This window comes from Callionymus lyra, chromosome 5 (genome assembly GCF_982586985.1).
Source record: "Callionymus lyra chromosome 5, fCalLyr1.hap1.1, whole genome shotgun sequence".
Classification (NCBI taxonomy): Eukaryota; Metazoa; Chordata; class Actinopteri; order Syngnathiformes; family Callionymidae; genus Callionymus; species Callionymus lyra.
Window position 1 is genome coordinate 24,654,983 of NC_141822.1, and position 27,993 is coordinate 24,682,975.

Below are 27,993 nucleotides of genomic sequence, written 5' to 3' on the forward strand. Positions count from 1 at the left end.
AACAATTGTTCTTTAACTAGAAGTGGTAAACACCTCCACACGCGCGCACACACACGCGCACAGATTTATGGTCATGCATATTGTCTGCGGCACGATGGCGCTGCTGTAACGCCCTTCCTGAGGGTCTGTCTGTCCTCCACCACCCCTAACACCCCCCCAACAAATCGCAGCCAACAGCAACCTGATACCGGAGACGAGCGGTCCAGACAAGCCTTGCAAACGAGGCGTTCCCAGCCTCCCCGTCTGTCTGTCTGCCTGCCTGCCGAGTGGAGCTCCAGAGCGTCATTACCAGTGTAGTCGACCGCCCAGAGAGGGGGGGAGATCAGACCAACAGATATCCACATTCCGCCGCCTGACGCCTTCTTAAATTATTCTTCCCGTCCTTTTTTTTTCCTATCCTGAAAACTCGCCGCTTCTTTTTTATTTATTTTTTCCGGCAACGAGACCGAAGGCGGACAACTCAAACAAGCTAGCTATTTTGCTAACGTCGGCTAGCCTCGGAAACCAGCAGCGGAGCCGAATATGATAAGATATTAGCCGTGCATTTTTTAGTTTTTTTTTAATGGAGAAACGTTAGCGGTGACGGTATGTGGATCAACGACTGTGCGAGCGGTTGGATATATTAGCCGCATTTAACCTCCTCGAACAAGTTTTTTTTTCCTTCAGTGTCAGACAGTCGCCCCGGGCAGCTAGCATGCCAGCTAGCAGAGATGGACGTTGTACGCTGGCTGGTTACAGACGGCAGAGCAGCCACACAAGTTAGCTCTATTTTATCATATACGTGCCACTAGTGTCGCCTTTTTTTTATAACCATCAGAAAGTTAGCAGCACACATTCTACTCTTTCGTCCATCTATGTGCTGTGCTTTGCACGGGAGAGCGTTTCAAGTTATCGAGGTGACGTGAGGAGAAAAAAAAAAGAAGTAAAAAAAAAATTTGGAGATTTAACTACGAACTGTCATGGCTGTGGGCCCGATCACCATGAAATCTCTTGCTAAATTCGGCTTCTGCCTGGCGATTCTCTCTACCTCTGTGGCCGGTAAGTGTCTTCGTTTTAAGGTCGTTTGGTTGTGTTTTGTTTTTTTCCCTCTCTCTTGGAATGTGTGTGTAATTCCTGACGATTTGTTTACCCGATTGTTTCGACTTCTAGAGTCAAGTCTAGACTGCACTAGACTGGGTCATCCGCTGTGTTTTAAATTATTGATCGTTAAAAAAAAACATCAATTAATCATAACTTTGACATTTTCAAACAGTTTTATCAGGAGTTTGTAATCTGTGGGGGTATCACTTCATGGGATCGATCTAGTATTATTAAATCAAAGAGACTTCAAGGATATCTTTCCAAGCACAGTAGCAAACATACCACTGGCTCCGTTTTTTAATCATTCTGTGTACAAAAGGCCTGGAAAAACACTGCCAAATATACTGCTGCAGTCCTTGTCTGCCAAGCCATGCCCCCCCTGTTCAAGACTTTGGACTTAAGCCAGGCTTCTGTGAGACCTTGGCCATGATAAGATGGCTCGCAAAGAGATGGAGGAGAAAAAAAAACAAAACCTGTGAGTTTTTTTGTGGAAAGTAGAAAATCCCAACATTGCTTTAAATGTTCATCCCAGGAGCTTGATAGGTAAAATAACATTTTGGACTGTCCAGACAGAAGAATGATGTACAGATTTGAAGAAAATACATTGAAGGGTAATTTAGATTCATATTTAATCACTGAGGTTTTCAAGCGTAGAGACACGACCCAAATTTTCTTCGTTTGAAGCAAGCATGGGTGGGAATACCTCAAGCATTTGCATATGGTTGCCTTGATTTGTAGATTGTTATCACATGACCAACAATCTTAGCCATCCTAATAGCTTTTAATTGCACTTGGCAACATTTTCAGTTCAATCAAAATGTCTGAAAGGGTTTTTTTGTGTGTGTAATTGATACTTATTTGCACCGAGAGTATTTTAAGGGACATTTAATAGAGTTAAACTTATGTCATTCCTAAATTCCACTTGTTGTTACGTTGAGACATTCCTAGGCCACCTTTGATCGGTTTGATGTCTGTGACTAGATTTGTGATTGGCTGTAACAGCCCTTATACTGAAACAGTTAGAAGCCCAAGAAACATCTTAAGACATTCTTATTTGTACAGGCTTTTTCCCTGACTTTCTGGGACTCCTGTGTCTGTCTTATGTGTCTTTATCTTTTAAGGATCATCTTTGGGACCATGGTCTAGAAATAACCCTTACTTACTTACTTACTTACTTCGCATGCTTAATCCATTTTATTAAGTCTTTCTCTGTAGTATCTTAGCATCACTTTAATTTGTGTGGATTTTTTTTTTTAAAGGTAATTTTCCCTGATTTATTATTATTCTCTGTCACATCTGAATGTGACCCTCGTGAATTTACAACAATTTGAATTTATAGTCAGCTTACATGCATACAAGCGTCCGTTGTTTGTCCTTGTTTTGCTTGTTGATCGGAACAGTCAATTCTGTGCCAAACATTTTCAGCATCAATCTGTCCTCTGGGAATACTAATTTCAACGTTGACTCATGAAGGTGAAACGTCGTGGATAATGATGGGAAGATGAGCTATTACTCAGCAGCATGGATGCACTGTCATCAAGGCAAGAAATTAATTACAGTTTTTTTAAACGGTAACTGTCATAGTGAAGGATCAGCTGCACAGAACTCGAGGTCATCATCATGATTCGTCTAAATCAACCCGGATGGGAAGAAATTATCTGAAAGGGCAACGATGTAAGTGGATGCTTGTTGTCCACATCTGGCTTTTTCCTGTAATCTTTGTAACGATTAAAAAGGTGCTGAGCGGTGATTGGGGTACTTGTTACCTTTTAATAACATTACGTGCTTGTATCAAGATACAAGGTCAACGTTGCAGGATATATTTGCAGTTTTGTCTGAGTACTTGACTCTGGCGTTTACAGACCACATGACTCTTGATGTAGTCTTAACTGTTTTCCTTTTTTTTCAACCAAATAAGGCAAAAACATCAGCTTTAATAGCCGTTTTAGTAAGGTGTATCCTCTTGTCCTCAGTCATCCCCCTGGATACCACAGGATTTCATTGTCCATTTAGCTGCTGATGACATAAATAAACTGAAGTTTAAATGAACACAAAACTTATCAAATCATGTGAATATTTGCATGTTGATTGTAAATTAAAAAAACAAAACAATTATTATATATATTTTTTGGTTGTTTGTTTAAGTACCTTGCAACAAACCCCCATAAAGGAATAAGCAGTAGAAATTGAGGGATGGATGGAAACATACTTGAAACTAAACCATTAAGAAACTAAAATAAAAAAAATGTATTTTATACTTCATTAAAAAAAAATTCACAATGTTTTGTTATAGCAATATTTTTTATCTCACCCACACTTGTTTATACATATACATGTGCATATCATTTAGTTATTCATTTAAAGCAAACGGTAAAATGCAATAAAAAAAACCAACAACTTCTTATAAATATTCAAGCTTTACTTTATTGAAAAATATATTTTAACACGACGTAGAGCGATCTCCTGATTGTTTAACCTGTCCATAGCTGAGCTTTTGTCCCTGGTCCAGTGTGACTAATTTTTATGTGGGTGTCAGCCTGCTGCTGTGTAAATCTGCTCCAGAGCCTGTTCTAAGCATACTGACACTACATGCTGGATTTCTTCAGGTCTTTTGACTTGATGCAGACATTTCTTGGCTGCTGCTTTTTTTTTCTTCTTTTTTTATATAGGATTAGAGCAAAAAGTGTGCGGTTAAAAACCGAAAAGGCATTTGCTTCTTTTGTCAAAAACCCAGAAGCTGTGTCTCGTGGGCCTCAAAGGGAGGTGTTGACAGGCTCACTGTTCTCTGACCAAAAAGGCTTTATAGAGGCCTTCAGAAACACGGGGCCTGTTGAAGCGGTCTGCTTCATGGTCATATCAACAGATTAACAGAAAGTGAAGCCCAGTGGTTCAACATTATGGGCAGACGGTATAAAAGGAAGTCAGTGTGTTAGCAACAGTAATAAATGGAAGTGAGGTTCTTGCTGCAGGACTCGTCGCCTACCTGAGGTCTATTGAAAGATAATTTCAAAGAAGAGTGAACTATGACAAAACAAAATGTGTATAATGGCCGTATCATCTAGGCCAATGGATGAATTGGCATTTTATAAGCAAACCAATTTGCCTTAAGGTATTTAATACGAAGACACAGCAAGACAAGCAGTGCAGTGAAGCATGCTTAAGAGGCTCTGCTACACAGTTGTGCCTGCACTTGAAGGGCAAGAGATGAGAAAACCGTTAAACTATGGTTTATTTATTTTTTTGTGCTGAAGACAGATAGCTGTTTGAGCACATTTCCTCTTCCAATGGTGAATAATCTTCTTAAAGACAAGCATATTAGAATAGATGTTTGCAAAAAATAATTATTATTAATAAAAACCAATTACCCAACCTTTTTTGATCATCTTAGTGATTTATTTTTGTCCCGTGTTTAATCAGTTTCCTGCTGAGTACCTTCTGACTTGTTAAACCATAGTTTGACTAAAGTTTCAGAGATAACAGTTGCCTATCTTAGCCATGAGGAAACAAATCATAGGCTGTGAATTGGTATGAAGAATCTATTGCCATTTTTCTTGATCCATCTTCAATGGTTAAACATAACAACGACACTGTCAATCAAAACCTGTTGGAGTTTTTCAATAGTGAAATAAAAATGGGCTCATTACACTAGTGAAGCCAAAAAATTCACTTTCCTGTCCCTTTAAGATGCTTCTTGCTAAAGGGCTGATGCTCATATCTTGGTGTAAAGAAAATAATTTAATGAGTTATGAATATCCCTTATTTCTTTGAAAACTAAGTACCCATTATTATCCTTAAACATGACTCAATCCAGTTTTTAAAAGGGTTCTATTAGGTATATGCAGTAAAATGCTTCATACCCAACATACCCAAGGAAGTTCTTAGTAGAGAATGGCAGAAGAGCATACAAAAACTCTCAACCCAAAGCATGTGTTGATGAGGAAATTATACCAAAAAAATAAAAGCCATGTCTGTGCTTTGGAGGTTAGTTGGGTTCAAACGCTTGGACATGAAACAACCTCTCTTTTTGTACAAATGCTGTCTGCATGAAAATGGCGGCTAGCTGTGGCAACAAAAGCAATTTGTTTCACCACCTGAGCCGAAAACACTGTTGTGAGATAAATAATGTATGAAAGTTGGGTTCGCCTCCATTTGGATGTTAAAGGGAGTATGTGGTGGTTGATAACAAACTTGGTAACATTGAACCTCGTCAAGGTTATGGTCACTTTTCAAACTGTTACTTCTATATTAATACAAGTTGCACATGATTGATAAGATCATGAAAGAATAACCATCAAATACAGATATAATTAAGAAAGTATAGGTTCTAGGTTGCTCAACAATCGAAATTAAACTGTTAAACAAGAAAAGTTGCAGTATTTCCTTCAGTTTTCCTGAATGGGGAAAACTGCTGTTAAGATTGATCTTTTTCTTTTTTTCCCCCAGACAGAAATATTCATGCAGTAGTAGCAAATCAATTTATCGTCTGGCTGATATGAAAGCACGCTGAGTGCTTTGATTCCATAATAGTTTGCACTCAGTCCACATCTTTATTTTGGATGAAACGATGGCAGTGACTACAGATAGAAATGGCAATGATTGCTGAAATGGAGGGGGAGGAACCCATTTTGTCTCTGCTGTAGCCTTTCTCGAACTAAATTAGATTCAAACAAATCAGTGTCTCTCCTGCTACCTTACTTTAAGTTCTAAAGATAGATGCAAATTGTTATTCATCGTAAGAGTGCTTATTTGGTTTTCCAAAACGGAGAACAGTTTGTTACACAGAGTGACAGCCTGATCAATAGAAGTATTAGTTGACCACAACAACATAAGGCTAGTATACTAACTGATACAACCTGTTTTGTTTTCTCTATTTACAAGCAAAAGCCTGTTATATAGCCAGACACGAGGTATGCAATACAGGCATATCCATTGTCCAGGCATTGTTGGAACCATGGTAATTTGATAAAACTGACATTGATAATATAAAACGCATCAATGAACGGCAGAATCGTGTGTAATTCCTTAGACAGAGCTCAACCAAATAGGGGCAAAAGCGAACAGGGTTCAGACCAATTGTACGCTCTTAAGTAATCCTCTTAGAAGCATTTAGAAAAATCAGATCTGAAGCGAGGAGAGCTGAGGACAACTGTTTCTTATTTGCTCTTAAGTTGCAATTTCTTGGATCTTACAACACCTCCTTACACCTGAAAGCCCCTGGTGAGCCATGCCAAACTACTCAAGGTTTTTCTCAAGATAGCTGGAATTGAACAGTGAAACATACGATGTGACCAGACAAACTCTGTAGTTATTTTACCTATCAATACAATCGTACAGTGCTGTGTACACTGCATCCAAATTCATATGCGGCCTGAAACCCAGGGGTTGCTTGTTTAAATATAATCTGTATGAGATTATCCCCCCCTGTGGTGCAGTAGCAAACATCACCTCGTCCACTCTGTCATCTGTGTTTTCATCACATATTTGGGAAAGTTAAGGTACTGAGGGGGGGGGGCGACCGGGATTTGCTGTGGATGCATCACAGTCAGTAATGGTGGCCTGTTGGCTTTGAGTGTGGTGTAAGCTCCAGGATTAGCATAACTCTGCCAGACCCAGACAGACTCAGACGAGGGCTGGTTGGGTTTTTTTTCGAAGGGGGTGGCCGTCCTATGGCAACAGATGGACCAGATTAAATACCCATTCACCCCCACCCTCTCTATTGCATCTTTAAACTCAGCCATCCATGGGGCTTGTATATGGGGGTGTCAGCAAATACTCCTGAATCCCATCCATCCTGCCTCAGCAACACGCAGGCACCCAAACTGTAGCAGCAGGTCAGATTAGGATTGCTCATGTTTTGAATGGAAGTATTCGGGGCGTCATAGGGTCCTCGTTTGTTTTTCAAACCAAGTGTCCTGCATTCATCTGACAGAAGTGAAACTATAAACCGCGGCAAAAGATGTGTTGTTAGATGTTTAATCAGATAAGAACAGACACAAAATAACATATAGTGTGACACCTTTAGCTAAATCTGTTTTATCGATCTTTCTGCCTGCTTTCTAAAGCAAACATAAATGATAAGATATCTACTAAACATTTCTGTCAACATTCCGAAACTGCTGATGAACCAGCAGTATACCCATTCACAGGGCTTGATCCGGGGTTGGTCATCTTCACAGGAGTATGATGCCCTCCTGCCCTTGTAAAAAAACGATTTAATTTGTGTTAAAAAATCTTTATTCAAAAGATTTCTCTTGGAGTAGCATTTACAGAACTGTATTTTAAATGCAGGCAGGAAAGACCAGCTGCCAAGTCAAGCTGTTCAGATAAACTGCAATGTCTTGCTTAAATAGTTATGTGGTGGTAGATTTTTCAATATATTTTAGGTACTTTTACCCTAAAGACAATCAATCTACTGTTTTGAAATTGTTCAGTGTATAAATCTTCCTTGATGTCTTGGTTGCCAGTTGAATTCCTTGAATCTTCAAAGCCTGTTTGCTTGCGTGCTCTGAGTTATTTGTTCACCAGTCTGGCCACTGACGTCTTCAAGCTGTCCTAGCAAACATGTAAAAAGTAACGCTTTTGCAACGTAAATAATCACCTCTTCTTCCTAACGGTCATTATACATTTGTAATGACAGTTGTAATATTAGAGAAACTCTACCAACATTTAGGGAATTTGTTTATTACATGTAATATAACGGTTCAATAACATACTACACACTTGTAATGTAACTAATAGCTCTCATAATATAAGATCTCAATATTAGCCTATTATTGTTGCGCAATTTATTAAATGATAAATAAAGTTCCTACGGTCTATTCACCCTCAAATTCACACTACTTTCCAGAGGAAATCAATGTCACTGCACTAGCTAGCTAAAGGACTGGAGTCACTGTGTATCTGTTGGGCTTTGGTAGTAGGAAGCGAAGCGTCAGATATGATCGCTGTTGTTTTTTAGTAGCGAAGCTGAAGGGAAAAGGGGGCAGTTCAAGGGGGTAGCAAAGACCAAAGAGGGGAGGAAGGTTTGGAGGTGAGGGGGGGCTGGTAAATATCTAGGCCATGGGTGCACAGCAGCAAACATTCACTGCTCAAAACCATCCAATGGGTAAGCTTGGAGTCGATGGCTACTTCTAGGCCTTTTCATAAGGACCAGCCTTACACATTCTGTCTCTCGCGCTCTATCATTATTTTATCTCTCCCTCATCTGCCCCGCTTGACTGACCTTGGCTGCATTCTCTGACCCACAATCCCTTGCAACCTTGCACAGCGTGCTGCACTGAGCTGAACTGGCAACAGTGCCTGCCATAGCAAATCAGCAACAAACACAAGAGATTTGTATCCAAACAGAAATCCTTCAAAGAATGCCAGAATTTAGTTAAAGAACCCACCAGTGCCAGGCAGGGCTGCAGAAACGCCAATGAAGTCTGACTTGGGGAGTGCTCCTGTGGATCAGACTGCAAATGAGCAAAAAACTGCTTGTGACACTGCGTGCCTGAGCTCCGTCACATGCTCTGCTGTCCAACTTTGATGGCTATCAGCCTTCGCAAAGTTTCCCGGTATTTATTTAGTTTGCTTAGCTCAAGTCAAGTGAGACCAGTCCCTGTCTGTTCACGCATGTTGTCTTTCTCTTGCATGAAAGTTTTAAGTGTCCTAAAGTTGTGTGTAGTCTCTCTGTTTGGAATCTTCTTTGAACGTCCTCACAATTTGACACGGAACAATTTATCTGAATTTTGACCTCGACGACTAGGTCTCAATTCATCCAGATGATCTATTTTAAATAATTGATTGCTTGTTTGCAACTGAATATTGAACTCTTCAGATAATGAACGCAATTACATCCAGCTCTTCAAGCTACTCGTGCCCTTGAAGTGGGCAGAAAAGAAGACACAGTGTCTTTCAGTCAAGGGGCTTTCAAAAAAGGAAAATGCTTTTATTCCAAAAAGAGATTTTTGTTTTTAAAAGTAAATGCCTAATCCAGAGGGGAAAATTATAGATTTAAATCAAAAAGATAAGCCTTTGAACAGCCAGTTAATGAACACTGGAAATTGACTATGATGGCAGATTATAAAGTCATAAATTTGATCCCAAATTATCAGCAGTGGTTATATCTTGCTGTTTTTTTCTTTTGTGTATCTCAAGACACAATTCGACTGCCTCAAGATTTTTGAAGGATGAATAAAAAATGATGTAAGCAGAGGAGCTGTTTTGTCATTGATATGGCTCATGGCAGTATTTTTATTTTAGTCCCTAAATATAATGCATTTCATTCCTTGTTTTAAACATTACATTTGGTCAATGATGCAGAGTAAATAGTCATTTTCTTATCCTGAAAAAAGTTTTTGCTTTTCAAGAATTATAGGCTCAGAACTATGATCGTAAATAGTTTCCTTTGGACTCATTTGTTTTGTTCAAGTTTAAAGAATCTTGTTTTCACCACTTTTAATTTGACAGGAGAGTAAGTAAGTAAGTAAGTAAGTAATATATATTTATATAGCGCTTTTCGAGACCAGGGTCACAAAGCGCTTTAACAATCAAAACAATACTCAAAACAGTACATACTTCAAGGATCAAGACAACACCGAGAACAACACAGGAGTTCGAGAAATTCAAGGAAAAGCCTGCACAAATAGAAACGTCTTAAGATGTTTCTTAAAGGAGTCAGTAGACTCCATCAAGCGCAAAGAGAGAGGAAGATTGTTCCAAAGCTTAGGAGCAGAGAGTAAAGGAATTGTAATGCACATGATCATTATTTGTAGACTGAAATTAACTGAAGCTAATGCACCTTTATACAATTTCAAATCTATTTCAAGGCTTCACTCAGGAACTAATCCGTATATTGACCCAAAAGATCATTACGTGGTGTTTTATTTCATAGCACATGGATTGTATTCTGTATGAATAATTAATATCTTTGTATTACGTCTTAGCATTGTGAAACAAAGCTGGTAGACTCTCCCCTTTATGGTTTTTAGTTCTTCAAACTAAATTTGAAAAGGTCACTTCTTATGTCTGTGAGCTGGGTGTTGTCCGTAGCCAAGCACTTCCATCTATTGTTTCTAATGTCCTCACTTCCCAACGCCCATTCCCCTCAATTGCATGGTTGGAGGAATTACAAATATTGCATATTTGAGCTATGAATGACTATTGTTGGTGAGATGGTGGTGTTTAGCTTTCCTTTTGAAACATTACTTTCTATATTTTATTAAGCTGAATGTCTTCTCTAGTTTAGACGTAGGCACAGCTGCCCTTGGCTTCTGATTCAGTATTCTTATTGTGTTGTTTCTCTTGTATTTGCAATCTTAAATAACAGAAATGTCATTCTTTTTGCTGTGTGCTCGAGGGCAGAATTTAGAATCTGCAAGCACAAGGTCGGCGTGGATAAACAATGCGAGTCTTGCTGCAGACCTAGATTTTTATGTTATCTTGACAATGTTTGACATGTCTGGAGTGGCTAAACTAGCAAGTCATCAGTTTTCTTGTTTAGCATTTGATCCTTTAGACCTTTTTTATTTAGTCTTCTCTAGTTGTGTTAGAGCCATCAGGCCTGCATTCACAACATTACAGCACAGCAGTGAACTATAGATTATTAGTAAAGATGAGGGTAGATCATCTACTTATGATACTTGAAATAAAAAACATAATAACAAAACCTTCTGTTCAAGGATATTAATTTGTATCAGGGCTGTTTACAGATAACTTTTCCTTAGTATTTATCTTTCTTTGTATCTTTTAAAAGTGTCATAGACAGACATTTTTTCTATATTGTGATCAACTTAGCCGTTTATTTTCACATGCAGTATTTAGTATTTATTTAATTATGCTCTACTGCAGTTCATAGGCAGTTTGACAGATAGCCCTGATGGGCATCTCTCCAGGTCATATCATTGTATTTAGCGTTTCAGAATTAAGCAAAAAACCCTCTTCTTTCCCCCCCTTATATTCCAACTGACTTGCCCGAATGAAATTCCTTCACACTTTTAACCTTTTAGTTTGAACTTTCCTCTGTGTACACTTTCCTGTCGCCCCATCCAGCAAGAGCCGCCAAACAGCAGAAAGTAAAGGTCCTCTAGTTGAGGCCGCACAGCTTTATCTGTGGACGGGGGCAGCCGAGGGAAGTTGGCGTCATTCCCAGCAGAGCTACCACTCTATCGCGTCACCCACAGGCCGACTTGACCTTGTGCAGGGCAAAGCAAACCCCCACCCCCACACTTTCCTCCAAAACAGACCTCCCCTCCCTCCCTCGCTTGGAGGTTTGGGAGCGCTGGGAGTTAGAGAAACAAATTGTCACACTGTCTTTTCTCTTATCGTGGATTACCCATAGTAACCCATAGAGACGTTTGAACCGCTAACATTCGTTCTTGCCTGTATCTGTGTATAGGCTGTAGATCTATCTTCAAGACCATGAGTTTGCCCTATGACCTTATTGTTTATAATATCTGCAGCTGTATGCACCGACCATTCACCATTTCCAAGTCTGTACAGTTGTTGAGCATTACTTTTGTTTACGAATGAAAATGACTGCTGTAAGATTCTCAATGTTCATTTCGTGGCAGATGAGAATGCTGCTTTCAGTCTGTCTCACTGCATCTCCTGGCTTACATGAGGCTCTCAGACATGGATGGATTTAAAGTCTTCTTTTTAACATTCGAGCATCACCAACAATACAAAATGGATGATTGAATTACAAACATTTTTGTTTGTGAGATATGTGTCACGTATTATTTTATAGGTTCTGGCATTGGACTTATAGTGTCACTATAATTAATAATAGAAATGATAAATGTCATCTATCTTACAGCTCCAGCAGCAACCGGACATGCTTGAAGTCCGACCTCACTTTTCCTGTCTTAAGATGCATTGATTTAACACAACTTCCTGTCTCTCGCCACAGCTGCGCAGGGAGAGGAGAGGGAGTGCGCTTTCACGGACCAGGAGCAGAAATGGGAGATGGAGCGACTCCCTGGGGGTGAAGGGCGGGTCTCGCCTGAAAACACCACCATCAAATGTGCCACGGCCAAGCACTGCTTTGGCCTGTGGGAGAAGAGTCTGCCTGGGGAAGTGCGACTAGTCAAACAAGGTAGGAGGGAACCAAAAAGTGGCTTTGTACATCAACAGTTTTTAAAAGACTTGTGGTTTCATGACTCATTTCAGATTTAAGTCGGTAGATTCTAAATATACAATTGACATTACATCCACACAACTTTCAGTTGGCTTTATAGCTAGTGTTTTGAAAAGAGCTGAAGCTAATTCACAGAAATGAACTGACATAAATTGTGAGTAAATGTTTAAAAATGTTGGTTAGTAAAACTATGACCCAGAGGAGTTTATCCAATTATGGCACTGTTATTATCATTATTGATTCAACTCTAAATTGATGGTATTGTAGGGGTGTGTACAACAATACATTCTGACAGTTATATTGCAACAGTTATAGGATATTTTTGTAGTGTTGTCCAAGTACTGGTGTCTTGACCTTTAAAGTATTTATTTTATTGGGTATTTTTTTCATTGTTTAAGCGCTTTGTGACCCTGGTCTAGAAAAGCGCTCTATAAATACTCATTACTTACTTATTTAATTAACTCTGGCTTTGCAGAGTACAGTATACAGACCGCATGACTCTTGACAAAGTCGTAACTGCTTTCATTTGTTTTAATACCTTAATATGTCTAAACATCAGCTTTAAAAGCTGACTGATGCAGACTAAAATCTGTTTTTAAAGCTGATGTTTAAATGGTATCCTCTTGTCCTCATTCATCACCAGGATCTCACTGGTTGTCATTGTTCCTTTAACTGAGTAGGACTTAATGACTGCCTACCTAGTGGCCAACATTTTAATTGCAACACAAAAATGAACAAAGGCTGTGAATATTTGAATTAAATTGTTAAAAAAGAATAGAATTACTTTATTTTCTACATACAAACCATAAAAGAAATTTGGTAAAGAATAAAATCGATACAGTATGGTGGAAAACAATATCGTCATAATGATATTTTCTAACGCTCTTATTGTCGTGTGTGTATCCCATTGCTTTTTTTTGTGGTGCAGGGTGTTGGACCTACATAGGTGACAACCAGGTTTGTAAAGAAGACAGCTGTGTGGTGAACTACTCCTCCCAACAAGTCCAGAATGCGACGTACCGCTTCTGCTGCTGTGGCAGTGACATGTGCAACGTGAACTTCACCGAGGACTTCCCACCGCCTACTCCCACCACCGCACACCCCATGTGTAAGCAAAAATGCCCCCAATATTTTTATTTATTCAACCTCATATTTCCTTGATTTATTATTATTAATATTATTATTATTGATGCTGCAGAGCACCACAATGTTGTTGAGTGTTCACATTTTCTTCTTTCATTCAGTCTGCCATAAGAGAAAAATTACTGTGAGGATATAAAAGCCTCAGTTTACGTCAATTTATCCGTGGAACATTCTATACTTTGAAGTTAGCCGCTCCTTCTTATAAACGTCTCAAGCATCACACAGGTGCTTTGTTAAATGTTCCTGCCGCTCAAGGTTTACTCTGAATGGAACAAAGCGTGTTGTGGGCAGCAGCCCACAGTGCTTTGCACACGCACATAAACACACACATGGTGACTCCACCATCCATGTCGTCTCTCTGCATTCCACGGATTACAAGGCGTCTGCACGTCTGTTCTTGCCGCTGACTGACGGATGTATGAAGTTGAAAGTAGCGCTGCGCCACATGTGAAACGTGTTTGTCGTGTAGTTTCCTGAATTGATTTCCTCATGAACATGTCTGGGCAATTTTCAGTCTGTTTTTTGAAGGGAATGTTTGTTTTGTTCTCGTGCCAAAAATCATTAGTCTAGACAACAGACACTTACTACAGAACTGGTATTCAGAACTAACACAAAAGGTAATGTGACATTGAAAGCGTTTTCACTTATTTGTGTTTTATTCTGGTGAAAAATCTTTCTCGTTTTAGAACAAGTTGCAGGAATGAAACTTTGATTATTTTTGAAGGTTAAAGTAAAGGACTTGGGTAAGCGTTGGCAAAAACATCACGATGATTCATCACAATACCCGAGTAACGATACAATATTCTCACCATATCTCATTGAATGTTGGGATATTTTGATAGTTAATATCAGAGTGGTGTCTTCTTATGTGAGACTGTAAGGTTGTGATGTTCCGGCTATATTTAATGGCAGCAAGGACACTTTTTAGGCTCTATCTTTTAACTTGGAAGTCGAAATGCTTCCAAGCATCTGCTTTAAATTATGTGGGTGTTTTTCATTGTTTATCGATATTTATTGCCTCAACAATATTCTTTCACACCTCTACAAAGGTCATTATTCTTCCTTATCAGCCAATATTTTTGAAATGACAACACCAATCGTATATTTTTCACAGTCTGTGTACACTAGTCTATGAACCATTGACGCTCTCTGGCTGTCTTCTGTGTGTACATATGCATTACATTCCTTAATGGAATACAGCGACACTATTATCAGAGCGAGCACGCAGCCAGGGTGTCATTACTCATGAGTGCATGACAACAGAAATAGTCAGAACCTCGACTCCCCCTCCCACCTGAAGGCGAAGACAAATTTAAGTCTGTGCTTTTCATGACCCCTTCGTCATGTTTGCTCCTCTGTGAGCCAGTGCTGTTTCTTCTACTTGTTTCCAGTTTGTTGACTGTTTTTTATGGCCCTCCACGATGCACCTGCCGGATCACCTGATCTTTTTTAAACACATGCGTAACTTTTCCAAATGTGGTTGTTTGTCATCAATGACTCATCTGCAGTGTCTGAGAATTGAAAGGTAGATTCATTATTTAATTCAAGTGTTTGAAACATTTGAACGAATGTTGTCTTTGCAGTAAAACTGTGAAGTGCGTCCTTGATATTAACTTTTTAATTAAATCGACATTCCATCCCTGAAAAGGTGTTTTTCTTTTTTAAATCCTCCTTCCAAAGTTATTATAAAAAGGTAAACAGTAGAATATGGTTAACTATTCCCCCCCTAAATTATTAAGAATATGTCTACAAGGTTTTCTCCCTTCAGCGAAATTTAAGTTCCAATCTGTAAAATAAATCTATTGCGTTTATATTGAAACGCAGACAATTTTTCACACTTTAACGTAGCTGGTGGCAGAAAGAGATTTAATCTCACAATTTTATATGCAACCGTTTGTAATGTTCACAAATTAAAACGCTCCATTCTTGTGAATGCCCCCATTTGAACCCTACTTGCTCTCTATAAATCATCTGGTATTATTTATTTAATACATTTCACAAAGTAAAGAGAAGATTGTCTTTTACAAAGTTTATAGACCGTATTAGATGTGGGTTTTTTTTTTTAATTAATAAGAATCTGGCTCTTTGATTCAATAATAAAAGAAAATATTTTGGATGAATAGATGTACATTCCTGTTTCCTGAGTGTTACCTTTTTAATAAAATGTTACAATATAGCCTTTCTTTATTTCTTTCTATTAACTAATTATAAGCTATTGGAGCTATTGGATCACAAATAGTCGTCTTCGTTTTCGTCTTCTTAACCGAAAGGGGTTGGGGAGAAAAAGATTTCTCGCCCATGCTTATGTTATACAAGTAATGTTTTGCTTTATTTCTGACCTTCATAAAGAACACATTTTTATTTGTGATTTTTGTTTTCTGTCTTCATTCAAGACTCTCGCCGACTGAGCTACGAGAAGACGATCATAATCGCCCTCGCAACCCTGTCTGTGTTGGCTGTTGTTGCTGTAGTCACCTTCTTCGGTTACCGCACAATGCGCGGTAAGTTGTCATGGCACCGCTCAGGGCTGTAAACTCTTCTCAGTAGAATCATCATCAAAGTAATAGACTGAGCCCGTTGCTTCTGATTACATCTTTTGTTTTTCCCGGCCTCACCTTGTGATCCGCGTGCGTGTCTGTGCTTGTGTTTCACAGGAGACGGGAAGCAGGGTCTGCACAACCTGAACATGATGGAGGCCGCCTGCTCCGAGAGCTCGCTGGACTTGGACAATCTGAAACTGCTGGAGGTCAGCGCTCGCATCAACTCTGTATTTTTAGATTTGTCCTCGACAGTCAATTCTCAAAGCTTTCCCTGCTGCAGTGTAATCTTTCACCTTCAGCCATTTCTCCTGTTTCGCACAACCCTCATGGGAAGTGCAGATAAAGCAGTGACGACATTCTCTGATGGAAATCAGGGACACAAACACAACATTCTACTGGTTGATGGGCAAAATTGATTTAGAAGTCAGGAGAAATACTTGGGAAAACAATTAAATCAGATGCTGGCTTAACTAATGATAATTAATATGATTAAATACAGGTATTTCTCTGCTTTTTATGCAAGTTGAATGGCCTCCGTCGTGTTTATAATCAAACCTAACCTATAAGTAATGGTTACAAAAATCCTAACACACCATCTGACAGCATTAAGTTCCTTGTTCACATTCAAACACTAACATTTGCTGAAACCAGATCCTGCCGACCTGATACAGCATAGTTAACAGTTTTACTGGTCTTGACAAGTGAGAATAAATCTTAAGATATTCATTTTAAATGATGGGATGGTGAAGTGGAAATGAGATCTGGGCTAAGAAATTGTGATTTACTGAACTCATTGTTGTTAGCAAAGCCTGAAGGACAAGAACCATGTTTACATATAAAACATAGGTTTATATGAATAACCTGCATAAGCTGAATCAGTCCTTTTCAGGATATGTTGTTCTCTGAATAAACCACATTTATCAAATAAAAAATAGGCCAAAAATGGACACTTTCTTTTGTGAAAGATGTTTTCTCTTAATTTCTTTATATTTACGGTCAAAACCTGAACGCTTGTGCTGCAAATCTGTTAAAAACACAAGTTGTCAGAAATGGGGAAAATGAAGAAAGTCACATGTTTTTTTTTATTGTCCTGTTCTCCTGATGTCTGAGAAGCCTGACCTTGGCCTTATCTACTTGTTCCACACAGATATGAGGGTGAACCTGATTGCCCAACTCTTAGACTAAACATTGTAGGTTCCTCTGTACTATTCTCATTGAATCTTGTCTTATCTTGTACATCTCGGTCTTAGTGGGTTGACTTTTATAGCGGTTTCTAATGACCTGCAGCACTAAAATCCATCAAATAAACTGATTCAATGAGGCCAACTTTGCTGTTTTGCCCATTTCAAGGGACAGTAATCTAGTTTCCACCCTCCTGGTTTATTCTAAGGGGCGCTATCCCCTGATTGTCAAGTGGTCTGTCTTGTATAAAAGGGATTTATTTAGATCTCATCAACCAATCTCCTCCCCTGCCTGCAGCTGATCGGGCGTGGACGATACGGCACTGTGTACTGTGGCTCCCTGGATGAGCGGCCTGTAGCGGTGAAGTTGTTCACCGCAGCCAACAGGCAGAACTTCCTAAACGAGTGCTCCATCTACCGCCTTCCTCTGCTGGAGCATGACAACATTGTTCGCTTCGTGGCCGCCGATGAGCGGACGGGCCCAGAGGGACGCACAGAGTACCTGCTCGTCATGGATTACTATCCCCATGTGAGTAATGTTGACCAGGCTGACCTCGAGTGTGTTTAATGGTTTGTTGCTTCCTGTTTTTGTGGCGACTGTTTGTTTTTCTTCTGCTTTAATATCAAAACAAGGAGGAGGTCTATTTGGCATTAAAGAAAAGCAGATTACAGCTTTACTACATTAGTGAAGACATTTAACATGTCATTTTTCAGGATCTCTTTCATTTTTAAAGGTTTCATCTCAGCTTGACTGCCGTTTATCAATGTTATACATTTCAAACCTTGTTACATTTTTTCTCATCCCACTTTTGCCAAAGATCTATTAATTCATTTATTTTAAATAATTCAAATGCCTTTTGTATCATTTGTTCAGACATTTGGGTCACAAGCCTCTTGATTAATAATTCACAACTAAAGATTCCCTTTTCATCATTAAAATTGATAAATTAATGTTACGAATACAAACAGTCTTGCAATTCGATCATTTAAACTCCCTGAGCAAGTGTGCATACACGAGTACCACAGTTAATATATCAAATGTATCACTTCATTAAAGCAGCAATAAAGAAGATTGAAATAATATATATTTCTTGCTCTCCCGGTGTCAGAACAGTGCAACTGCAATGGAACCCCATTACTTGTGTGAAGAAATGATAATTATGTCAAAATGTTTAAGATAAAAGGGATAATTTGTTTGTGATATGATCATTTATTTCTAAATATGCCAACATGTCCCATTTTTAAGGAATTCTTTTCTCGGGATAGAAACATTTGTGATAACAGTCGGGTAATTAAACCCATTTTGTTGCACCTTAGAATACACTTCTCATCAACCCTCATAATCATGTCCAAAACAATATTGCGCATAATTACGCTGCGATGAAACAATATATAAAATCTTTATTTAAAAACAAACGTATTAGTGATGCACCTGCAGGCTCCGCAAGAGCAGGGAATTAAAAAAACATTGCTAAGAAGCAAGCAGCTCTAACACTGCCAAGTCTCTAACTTAAAACCCTCTTCATCGCAGACTTGCCAATATGATCCAACTTTTCATATTTTCTGAAGGTTAAGAATTGTTAAATCAATTCAAAAGACTACATAATTGACCTGTAGGTAACTAAACACGGTGCGAGCAGACGATGACATAACTGACCCTGAAAGCACTTTATTATTCATTCAAAATCAATTTTTAGGTGAATATTTGTTACAAGTCGTGACTACTGCTAAAATGACCTTCAGTCAACTTCAACCATCGAAAAATGTAGTCCTGGTAATACAGCAGGACCTCAGGTAAACTGGTGTGAATCTCTTCAGCAGCAGATGCGATAATAAGCTTGTGATTCCAATTTTATTTTGTACCCTGAGACACTATTACGTCTGAAGGTATAGTTTATTTACAGCTTTAAATAAAACCAGTTGTATTTAACTTTCTTTATTGTCCTATCAAACGCAGTCTCCTCATGTGTACGCTTTTTTTCCGTCATTCTTGACCTTCTCTTCCCTTTATTGCTGCTGCCAGAGTTTGGGAATTTTAAAGAGCAAGGCAAAGGGAAGGAGGAACTCGGGCGACGCGATGTTTGTCAGTCTTTTAACAAAAGATAACCTTCAGTTTGATTTACAGTCACATTTTTTTTTTCTTCTTGACAACCTGACGGTGACGATGACGATGCTAGTGGATACATTTTTCATCCCTTTATTCTCCTTGTTCTCCTACAGGGTTCTCTCAACCGCTACTTGGGTATTCAGACCAACGACTGGGTCAGTAGTTGCCGACTCGCTCACTCCGTCACCCGCGGCCTGGCATACCTGCACACTGAGCTGTTCAAAGGAGGTGAGCAGAAGCAGACTTGCAAATGAGACTGAGTAACATTTGATGTGATCTGACATTTGATCGGCACTGATCAAAACAAACTGTTTTGCCAAGTTATTGGGCGTAAATAACATGATTTATAAGCAAATTATTTATTTTTTAAACCTCACTACAACGGAATATTAAAAAATGACATCTAATACATGTCATGTAAGGGGCAAAAAGAAACGGTAGTACTGTGCTGTATAAGCTTAAACCTTCCATTATATTATCTTTTTTTTACATTTTTTAAGTTAAAAGAGCAAGATAGCCTTTTCTTTTTGTTATTACTTTATATCGTAGCGCAGGACATGTCTTGCCAACTCGTATTTTATTTATTTTGTATAGTTTAATCTACTGAAGTCACTTGAATTGAGACAAATCTATGGTAACATAAATGTTAATGCTATTTTCATTCCAGAGTTTATAGGAGTAGGGAGAAGAACAGTTTATATTATTTTAGCCTATTATTATAGTTTATGTTTTGTTTTTGGTAATGCAGTCGTTGAGGCTGTTTATGAACAATTGTTTTTTGGTTTCTTTCTGTATTTATTTTGTAGCTACGGAGTAGTTATGATGTCATTATAAATGTTAGTGTTATAATTGTAGATATCCTCTATGTTGTGGTTGATGTTAATGGAACAAAGAATATTTACTGTTGATTTTTGGATGAACCACTCTTGAGTCTGAAGTACAAATAATAAGTCCATAATAAGACAAACACAACAACAGACCCACAACGCATACAATAAAAAGAATAGAACTTTAACGTAAAACGATGGATTTACATAATTTAACAAAAAAACTGAGATCACCATAAGGTTAAAAAGCTGTAGCAGTGTCTCAGTCGATGTGGTTCAAACTGTTGATTATATTGTTTGAGGCATCAAGCCGACACATCCGATTTCTGAATACGGCGTTAAATGTGTTGACACGTGTGTGGACAAACATTGCACATAGCCATTGAGCTCTTTTAAGTAAGATTCTTATAGCTTTCTTATATGCAACCTTTCTTTCATGCATGCTTTCACTGTACATAACAGAGATATTCTAATGTCATCTGTACACGAATGTGAGCTTTCACATACATTTCTAATATCATCATTCTTAATGTTCTCTGTAAGGAAATGGAGGCATTTGACCTTTTCAGAGGAAGCAGCATTATTGTTCGAGAGATTAAATGCAAGAAGAGCCTTTTTTTCCCGTGGTCTTCTCTAGCGTCAGATCAGAACATAACTCTTGCTGACATTATACATTTTATATCCTGTTCATTACCATATACAGAGCAGCAGACTGTTGCAGACCAGAGCTGCTCAAGAGAAGAAGCATCACATTTACATTAATTAACATTTAAATCTATGGAGATGCTTTTTTTTTCTGAGGCAACTTGCAACCATTTTTACACAACCAATCACAAATTGATGGGAGTAGGCTGTGACGCAGTGCGCCAGCTCGGCATCAGAAGCAATCAGGGTTAAGTGTCTTGCTTAGGGACACAAAATCTTATCTGGGATTGAATCCACAGCATCTTAGGCCACAAGCCAACAGTCTGGGCTATGTCACCCAAAAAAAACAACCAAGTCATCCGCGTACTTTTGTCTTACCTAAGAGTTGCTGCGATAGTTCGTCCATATACATGTTCAGTAGAATATATAAGTTAAACATGTATCTGTTATATAGATTAGTTCTACATTGTCAGTGTCATGATGCTTCCCAAAATAAAATTGGTTTATCTTAGCAAGCATCCTTTATCTTCATTCTCTTCTGTAATTACAATAACCTCCCATACTTGCGACTGTTTATTTCCTCTTGTGTGTTTTCCCATCCTGTGTCATTAGTCCAACACACACTGCAGTTCCACGTGGATCTGCTCGGCTCAGGCCGCTCTGTATCCCCGCATTTTGACAAATACGCCGTTTATTTATAGAACCGGCCTCCAGCGAGCCTCGCAGAGGAAAAAGGGCAGCGTTAAGGAAGCTTGATAGGAACTCGAGCGACGTCCAGATCTGCCAGCCTCTGAGACATCATTTAAATTTGCAGCGCTGACACACACGCCACCCAGCCTCAACCTTCTCCCTCATCATCGCACATCAAACGTGTCAGGAGTGTAGAAGCAGTGAGCTGCGTGTGGATTTTTTTTAAAGGGCTTGAACGCTCGTTGTGTTCGTGATGAGCTAGACTTGTGTTGTTAGTGAGGGCAGCTCGTAATCTCTTGGGGTTTTTGGTCCAGTCCTGAACCTCCCCCACATAAAAGAAGAGGCAGCGACGGTCACAAACTCAGTGCTCCCCCTGCTGGACAGTGACCCAACTTCATGCACAGGCTGCTGATGTCCTTTTAATACCGTTGTTATCAGATTAGAGGTCTGTCTATTTGTCTGTTTACATTTCTGCTGAACAATTGGTGATTAGTGCATGTAATGTGTGTGGATTTGAGATTGTAATCAGGAAATGGAACTGAAAATGATCTGTGATTTAGTGAGTCACATCCTGACCCGTTTTTTTTTTTGGCTGTGTGTCAGATTTGTACAAGCCGGCAGTTTCTCACAGAGACCTGAACAGCCGCAACATTCTGGTCAAGGCCGAGGGCACATGTGTCATCATCGATTTTGGACTTTCCATGAAGCTCACCGGGAACAGGCCGGCACGCCACGGCGAGGAGGAGAACGCGGCGATCAGTGAGGTAAGAGCTGGCTGATGACGCGACTACCTAGTGTGTCTGGTTAAATCCTATGAAAGCTGTGTTTGCCCTTAGAGCTTGTTCTTGGCAATACATCCTTTTTACCCATTGCAAGTCACTAAGGGGACTCAGACTTCTGGCCTCAGACTATGAGATGATATTCTGTGGCCCTACATTTGATGCCTTGTCGAGTGTGGATAGAGCAACAAACTCACATCTGATTGTTAAAGAAAATACATTATTTCTATTTTTTTTTATATAGCTTTCAATATAGAGTTGATGGAACACTTTTTTTTAATGATCACGTAAATTTAGGCAGAAATGGCCGATCTTTTACAGTGAAACCAAACACGGATACAAATCAAATTTGGATCAAAGACCAACTTGCTCATGCACACAATAATGTAGATCTGGTGACCCCCTGGCCAGTTGAGTTTTGCACTCGAAGTAACACGTTTGGTCATTTTTGATGAATTAATAATTAATTCATTTGATTTTCATTTTTCTTATTGTCCTTTATGAGAATATAAAACCCTGAGGAAAGCAATTCATTCTTTTTTTTACAAGAGTAATGTCACTGGGGAAAAGAAGAATAAAAAGGTAATATCTATGCTGTTGAGGCAGTGAGTAATGTTCATTTACATTTGTCGGTTGAGAAAACCTGTCCGTGTCCATGAATGGGTTTTAAATTATAGTCCTCTTAAAATTTAGATTGACTTGACATGAGATATGAGATTAAATAAATATTTAACATGTTGTTTATCGTTGTGTTTTCAGGTGGGGACGATCCGTTACATGGCTCCTGAGGTGCTGGAGGGGGCGGTGAACCTGCGGGACTGCGAGTCCGCACTGAAGCAGGTGGACATGTACGCTCTGGGCCTGGTCTACTGGGAGACATTCATGAGATGCACAGACCTGTTCCCAGGTAAGACAAAAGTCTTCAGGAAGTGTCAACACACATCACGTATTAGTGAGTCTCTGCGTTAGAAAACTGAATCCCTCTTGTTGTCTTTGCTGCAGGAGAGTCTGTGCCAGACTACCAGGTGGCCTTCCAGGCGGAAGCAGGAAACCACCCAACATTCGAGGACATGCAGGTCCTGGTGTCGAGGGAGAAGCAACGGCCTAAGTTCCCAGAAGCCTGGAAAGAGAACAGTTTGGTACGTTGGTCATATCGTAAAGTTGAATCTGTTCGGATTTGTCTAAGGAAACCTTTTAATAACCCCCCCCTCTTTGTCTTGCAAGAGTCAATGATCGTCTTCACCTTATTGAGTTTCCTTTTCTGTGTGCGCAGGCTGTTCGCTCGCTGAAGGAGACCATGGAGGACTGCTGGGACCAGGATGCAGAGGCCCGCCTCACAGCCCAGTGTGCTGAGGAAAGACTGGCCGAGCTGCTCCTCATTTGGGATCGTTCCAAGTCTGTCAGCCCAACTCTCAACCCAATGTCCACTACACTGCACAATGAGAGGTAAAGTTAGCTTTATTTCTTCTTAATTCAATTACATATTGAATATATTATAGTGGAGAAAAAGTATGTTTATTTATATTAAAAATATGCCTCAAAGCAGACCTGGGAACATTTTTGTGATGTAGACATTACTCTTATAGATCACATTTTTATTTATTACCATTTTATTTTATTTTCATGTAAAAATAAATAACACCATAAGATGTTCGGTTTTTAATTTGTCCTTGTTGTGAGTTATTAGGAAGTAAATTAAACACATTTTTATCGTTAAATGCGTCTTATAATATTTTCGGTTTTATTTTAAATTCGACTGAAATGTAGCTTGTTCGGCTTTGTTTAAAAATGGCATGGCAAAATACACCTTTTTTCAGATTACTATTATTATTCTATCTTTCTTTTGGCTTGACATGCTTTGTCATGTGGTTTGTGGCGAAAATGTAATTTCCCGCCTCTGCCTTAAAAGCCTCAGTATTGGAACGTATTTGTTTATGGCTCCCCCCACTGTTAGAACAGTGTAATTGCACTGTCGTTAAAACCACAACCATCCACATGTGCATTTGATTACTTAACAAAAAGAGGTTCTTTCATCTGTTGGTCGTCTCTTCCTGCAAACTTCAAACTTGAAGATAGAATCTGTTGGTATTTTATCCAAAAAATATAAAATTAACAAATAAACTTTTCTTATTATTTTCCCAGAAATCGCATGACGCCCAAATCTGGTCCCTATTCCGACCATCCCTCCTCCTACATCGAAGAAAACGAGGGCGTAGCCAAGAACGCTCAGGGCGACACCACCGGTTCTGGGACCGGCAGGATCGGTCTCGGCACCGGCGAGAGAAACCGGAACTCCATCAATCAGGACCGCCAGCAGCAGGCGAACGCCCGTCTGCCGAGTCCAGATGGCAGCAGCACCAGCGGGGCCGGACTCAGAGGAAGCCCCTCCACCTCCACCACCACCACTACCATCATCTCCGAGTCTGAGGGGCCCGTGGGGGTCCCCACAGTTCCCGTCTGTCTCCACCTGACCCAGGAGGACCTGGAAACCACCAAGCTGGATCCTAAAGAGGTGGACAAGAACCTGAAGGAGAGCTCGGACGAGAATCTGATGGAGCACTCGCAAAAACAGTTCTGCTCTCCGGACCCCCTGAGCCCGGGAAGCTCCAGCCTCCTGTACCCCCTCATCAAGATGGCCAGTGAAGCGTCAGGGGCGTCGGAGGCGAACGCCGCCATTCCCACCTCCATATTCCCCCTCCCCAAACAACAGAACCTGCCCAAAAGGCCGTCCAGTCTGCCCTTGCGCAACAAGCCCCCCAAGAAGGAGTCGTCGTCCTCCTCGCTCAGGTTCAAGTTCGGACGCTCCGGGAAGTCCAACCTGCGGCAGGTGGAGAACTCCAAGACGAACATTGGCGCTGCGGCGGCGGCCACCAACACGGCGGTCGAGGCCCACCGGAACCCCGGAACCAACAACATCCCCGCCCTACGAGACGCGGTGGTCAACGGCAGCGCTAACGGCGCCGCCAACGGTCACGCCGGCGCCGCCATGTTGTCCCTGAACACGGACGGGTCCAACGCACCTCAGAGCGGCTCCACCAACATTCGCTCCGACGACAGCCGCCTCAGCCTCGGCGTCATCACGGCCAGCCCCGACGAGCACGAGCCGCTGCTGAGCCGGGAGGTGCCCGACCGGACCCTGGGCGTGGCGGCGCTGCGCTCGGCTCGACCCAACACCAACAACAACAACAGCAACACCGGGCAGGGGGAGAGCGGGGGGGAGAGCGACCCGGGCGAGGAGGAGGTGGAAGGAGGAACCAAGGAGAACGCCGCGGAAAGCTCCGGGTCCGGAACCGCGGGCGTGGACCTGCAGGCGAACACGTCGGTCATCATGAGAGGGGAAGCGTTGCTGCGGCAGCCCAGAGCACGCCGGCCCGAGAGACCCAACTCTCTGGACCTGTCCTTCACCACGCAGGACCTCACCTCACTAGGTGACTAACCATCATCATTTTGGAGCTTCTCATCTTCACCACAAAGACTCATTCTTTTTTTTTTTTTTTGCTTTTTTGTTTTTGTTTTGAATATTTAACATTATTATTGTTTCATTTTTTTTTTTTCTGAATGTGACAATTTATGTGATTCCTTTACATTTTTTTTTTTAAAGTGTTGGAATAGTTTTCTCACCTAAAGCAGTGGCATGACTAATGGAAGCTTGAATGCTCAATCTTGTCTATTTGGAGGCTGAAAATCCCCTCAGACTGTTTAAAAATCAGGGCTTTATTTAGAGTCCTTAAGCCTTTTTAAAATGGTAGTCATTGATTTACGCCCTGTTTTTCCAGGTGAGGGGTTAGCACAGACAGATGGAGCTCTGGCCACGGGGGAGAAGATCAAAAAGCGCGTCAAGACGCCGTACTCCCTGAAGAAATGGCGACCGACCACATGGGTCATCTCCACGGACACCAGGGGGCCGGAGGTCAACAACAACAACAACAACAGCGGCTCCGGGCGCGGCCAGAGCCGGCCCAAGTCCAGTTCTGCCATCTACCTGCAAGGAGGGAACTTTTCCAGCGAGCCCAACGACACTCGCGTGTGAACGCCAAACCTCTGACCAGAATGCGAAAATCTGAGCAGACTTTTTCCCCCCCCGCCGCCGCCTGCAGAAGCTGAACTGTGTGATACTTGTACAGTCGACGAGTCTGTCCCGCTCCGGTGTGTCCTTCTGACGATGGCATCGCTTTCAATGGACCTCAGCTATGCAGCGTTTTCATCCGCTTGTCGCCTTTTTAATCCCCCCTTCGCTCTCTTTCCAATGCCTTTTTCCTTTCGATGTGCACTTTGAACCCACTCAAATCAGTGTTTTAAAAAAAAAAAAAGAGAGAGAAAAGCAAGTCCCGGCTCTTGTGACCGCGCTGTGAAAGGTCTCTAAACTTTAGAAGAAGAAGAAGAAGAAGAAGCTATGGAAAACAATCAACTTTTTGAGTGATCTCCGCTGCATCACACTGTGCTGGAGAGGAAGGCTCCGTTAAAAAAACCGTCTTAAAAGACACTTTTTCTTTTAATTTCCTCGTTTGTATGCAATTTTTTATTTCTGTCCATATACTTTTTTTTGTATCATCATTTTTAATTGTGCAATAGGATTTAGCTTTTAGATGCTTTTGATGTGTTTTTTTTTTTTTTATTGCTTTCGTAAACCTTTTTTCCATTTTTTTAATCGTTATTTTAACATGTTATTTCTCTGTTGCACTTAGTAGTCACAATCGTTTTGTATCGCGACACTATCACGCCGCGAGGAGAACCCCCACGACAATCCTTCCTCCTGCCGCGGATCATCCGACGAGGGCCGCGAACGCCAACAATCACACGAATCATGAGCGTATATGTTTGAATGGCGTGACCCTCACGCTCGTCTACACGTGTCCAGATGGACGCACGACCCTCTTGAAAACACTAAAGGACGTTCAAGTTCATCATTGGGGGGTCGTGTTGGTTCCTGTGATGATCCCGTCGAGACCAGACTGTACTGGACAAAACCTTATAAACATGCCACAGAGAAGCTGCTGCTCCCGAAACTTCACACATTCATTAAGATTTCACTCGTGTATGCAAGTTTTCCCTGCTCACCGCGTCACCTACCGTGCAAATAAGGAACTACATTAACAATCCCACATACAAACCAGCTCCAGCTTGAGCTTTTTCATCCCGATATTTGTTACGTCATTGCTGTATGAAAACATCTCATTTATCTTTTTATTTTGTAACCTGTAATTTGTATGAAAAGAAAAAAGAATTATGTGTAATGCATCGATATCTATCATTTTTGTTTATGGAATTATGTTGTTTTTTTTGCATTCAGTTGATGTGGCTGAAGATTCCATTGCTGTGCGTCTGCTTGGTACAGTTTCTGTAAACATTTTCGAGTCAATATGGAAGTTAAAAAAAATCTTAATAAATGTATTAAATATTTATTGCTGGAATTTTTTTTCGTGGAGGAAGTATTAATATAATAAGATTAAAGTGTTTATAAAGTGTTATTAAATCGGTCAATTCAAGCTTCAGGTGTCGGAACCTGAGATAATAAAATAAACCTTTTATTATATCAAACATTAGGTAGCGTTTCCCTTGTTTGGCCACGAGGGGGCGATGTTTCCGGGCGACACTTGTTTACCTCCACTCTCTCCGCCGTCTGCTCGCGCGCCCTAGCAACTGCAGCATCAGCGCGAGGGGCGAGCGCTCGTGCTCTACGTCACAGCTCGTCTCTTGGCTGCGTAAAGTCGGCGAAAATCACCAGCAGCCCTCCCGGAAGTGACACATCCCCGTGTCGTTAAAAATATACGAGTATGATATAAAAAAAAAAAAATCCAGATGTATGTTAGAGGATAAGCAACCTTTAATTCTAGGCCGTAGTTCTCAGTTGCGGCTATTTTTAGCTACTTTAATTCCCCTTT

General features: G+C 40.5%; 1 protein-coding gene across 1 annotated transcript; it reads left to right on the top strand.

Moving 5' to 3' along the window:
* Positions 1-175: 175 nt before the first annotated feature.
* Positions 176-27,511, top strand: LOC148079868 (bone morphogenetic protein receptor type-2-like). Its single transcript, XM_087791576.1, has 13 exons — positions 176-1,038; positions 11,972-12,157; positions 13,128-13,307; positions 15,736-15,843; positions 15,997-16,088; positions 17,362-17,592; positions 19,284-19,398; positions 21,936-22,096; positions 22,871-23,018; positions 23,114-23,250; positions 23,385-23,557; positions 24,254-25,539; positions 25,888-27,511. Exons 1-13 carry the CDS (start codon positions 960-962, stop codon positions 26,139-26,141), a joined length of 3,150 nt encoding a protein of 1,049 aa, XP_087647702.1. The 5' UTR covers positions 176-959; the 3' UTR covers positions 26,142-27,511.
* The last annotated feature ends 482 nt before the right edge of the window (positions 27,512-27,993 follow it).

Bases quoted from the DNA above. Each gene is read 5' to 3' on its own strand.
- LOC148079868 (XM_087791576.1), top strand. From the start codon at position 960: ATGGCTGTGGGCCCGATCACCATGAAATCTCTTGCTAAATTCGGCTTC. The intron at 22,097-22,870 runs GTAAGAGCTGGC...TTGTGTTTTCAG, and splicing joins AGAACGCGGCGATCAGTGAG to GTGGGGACGATCCGTTACAT. The intron at 23,558-24,253 runs GTAAAGTTAGCT...TTATTTTCCCAG, and splicing joins ACTACACTGCACAATGAGAG to AAATCGCATGACGCCCAAAT.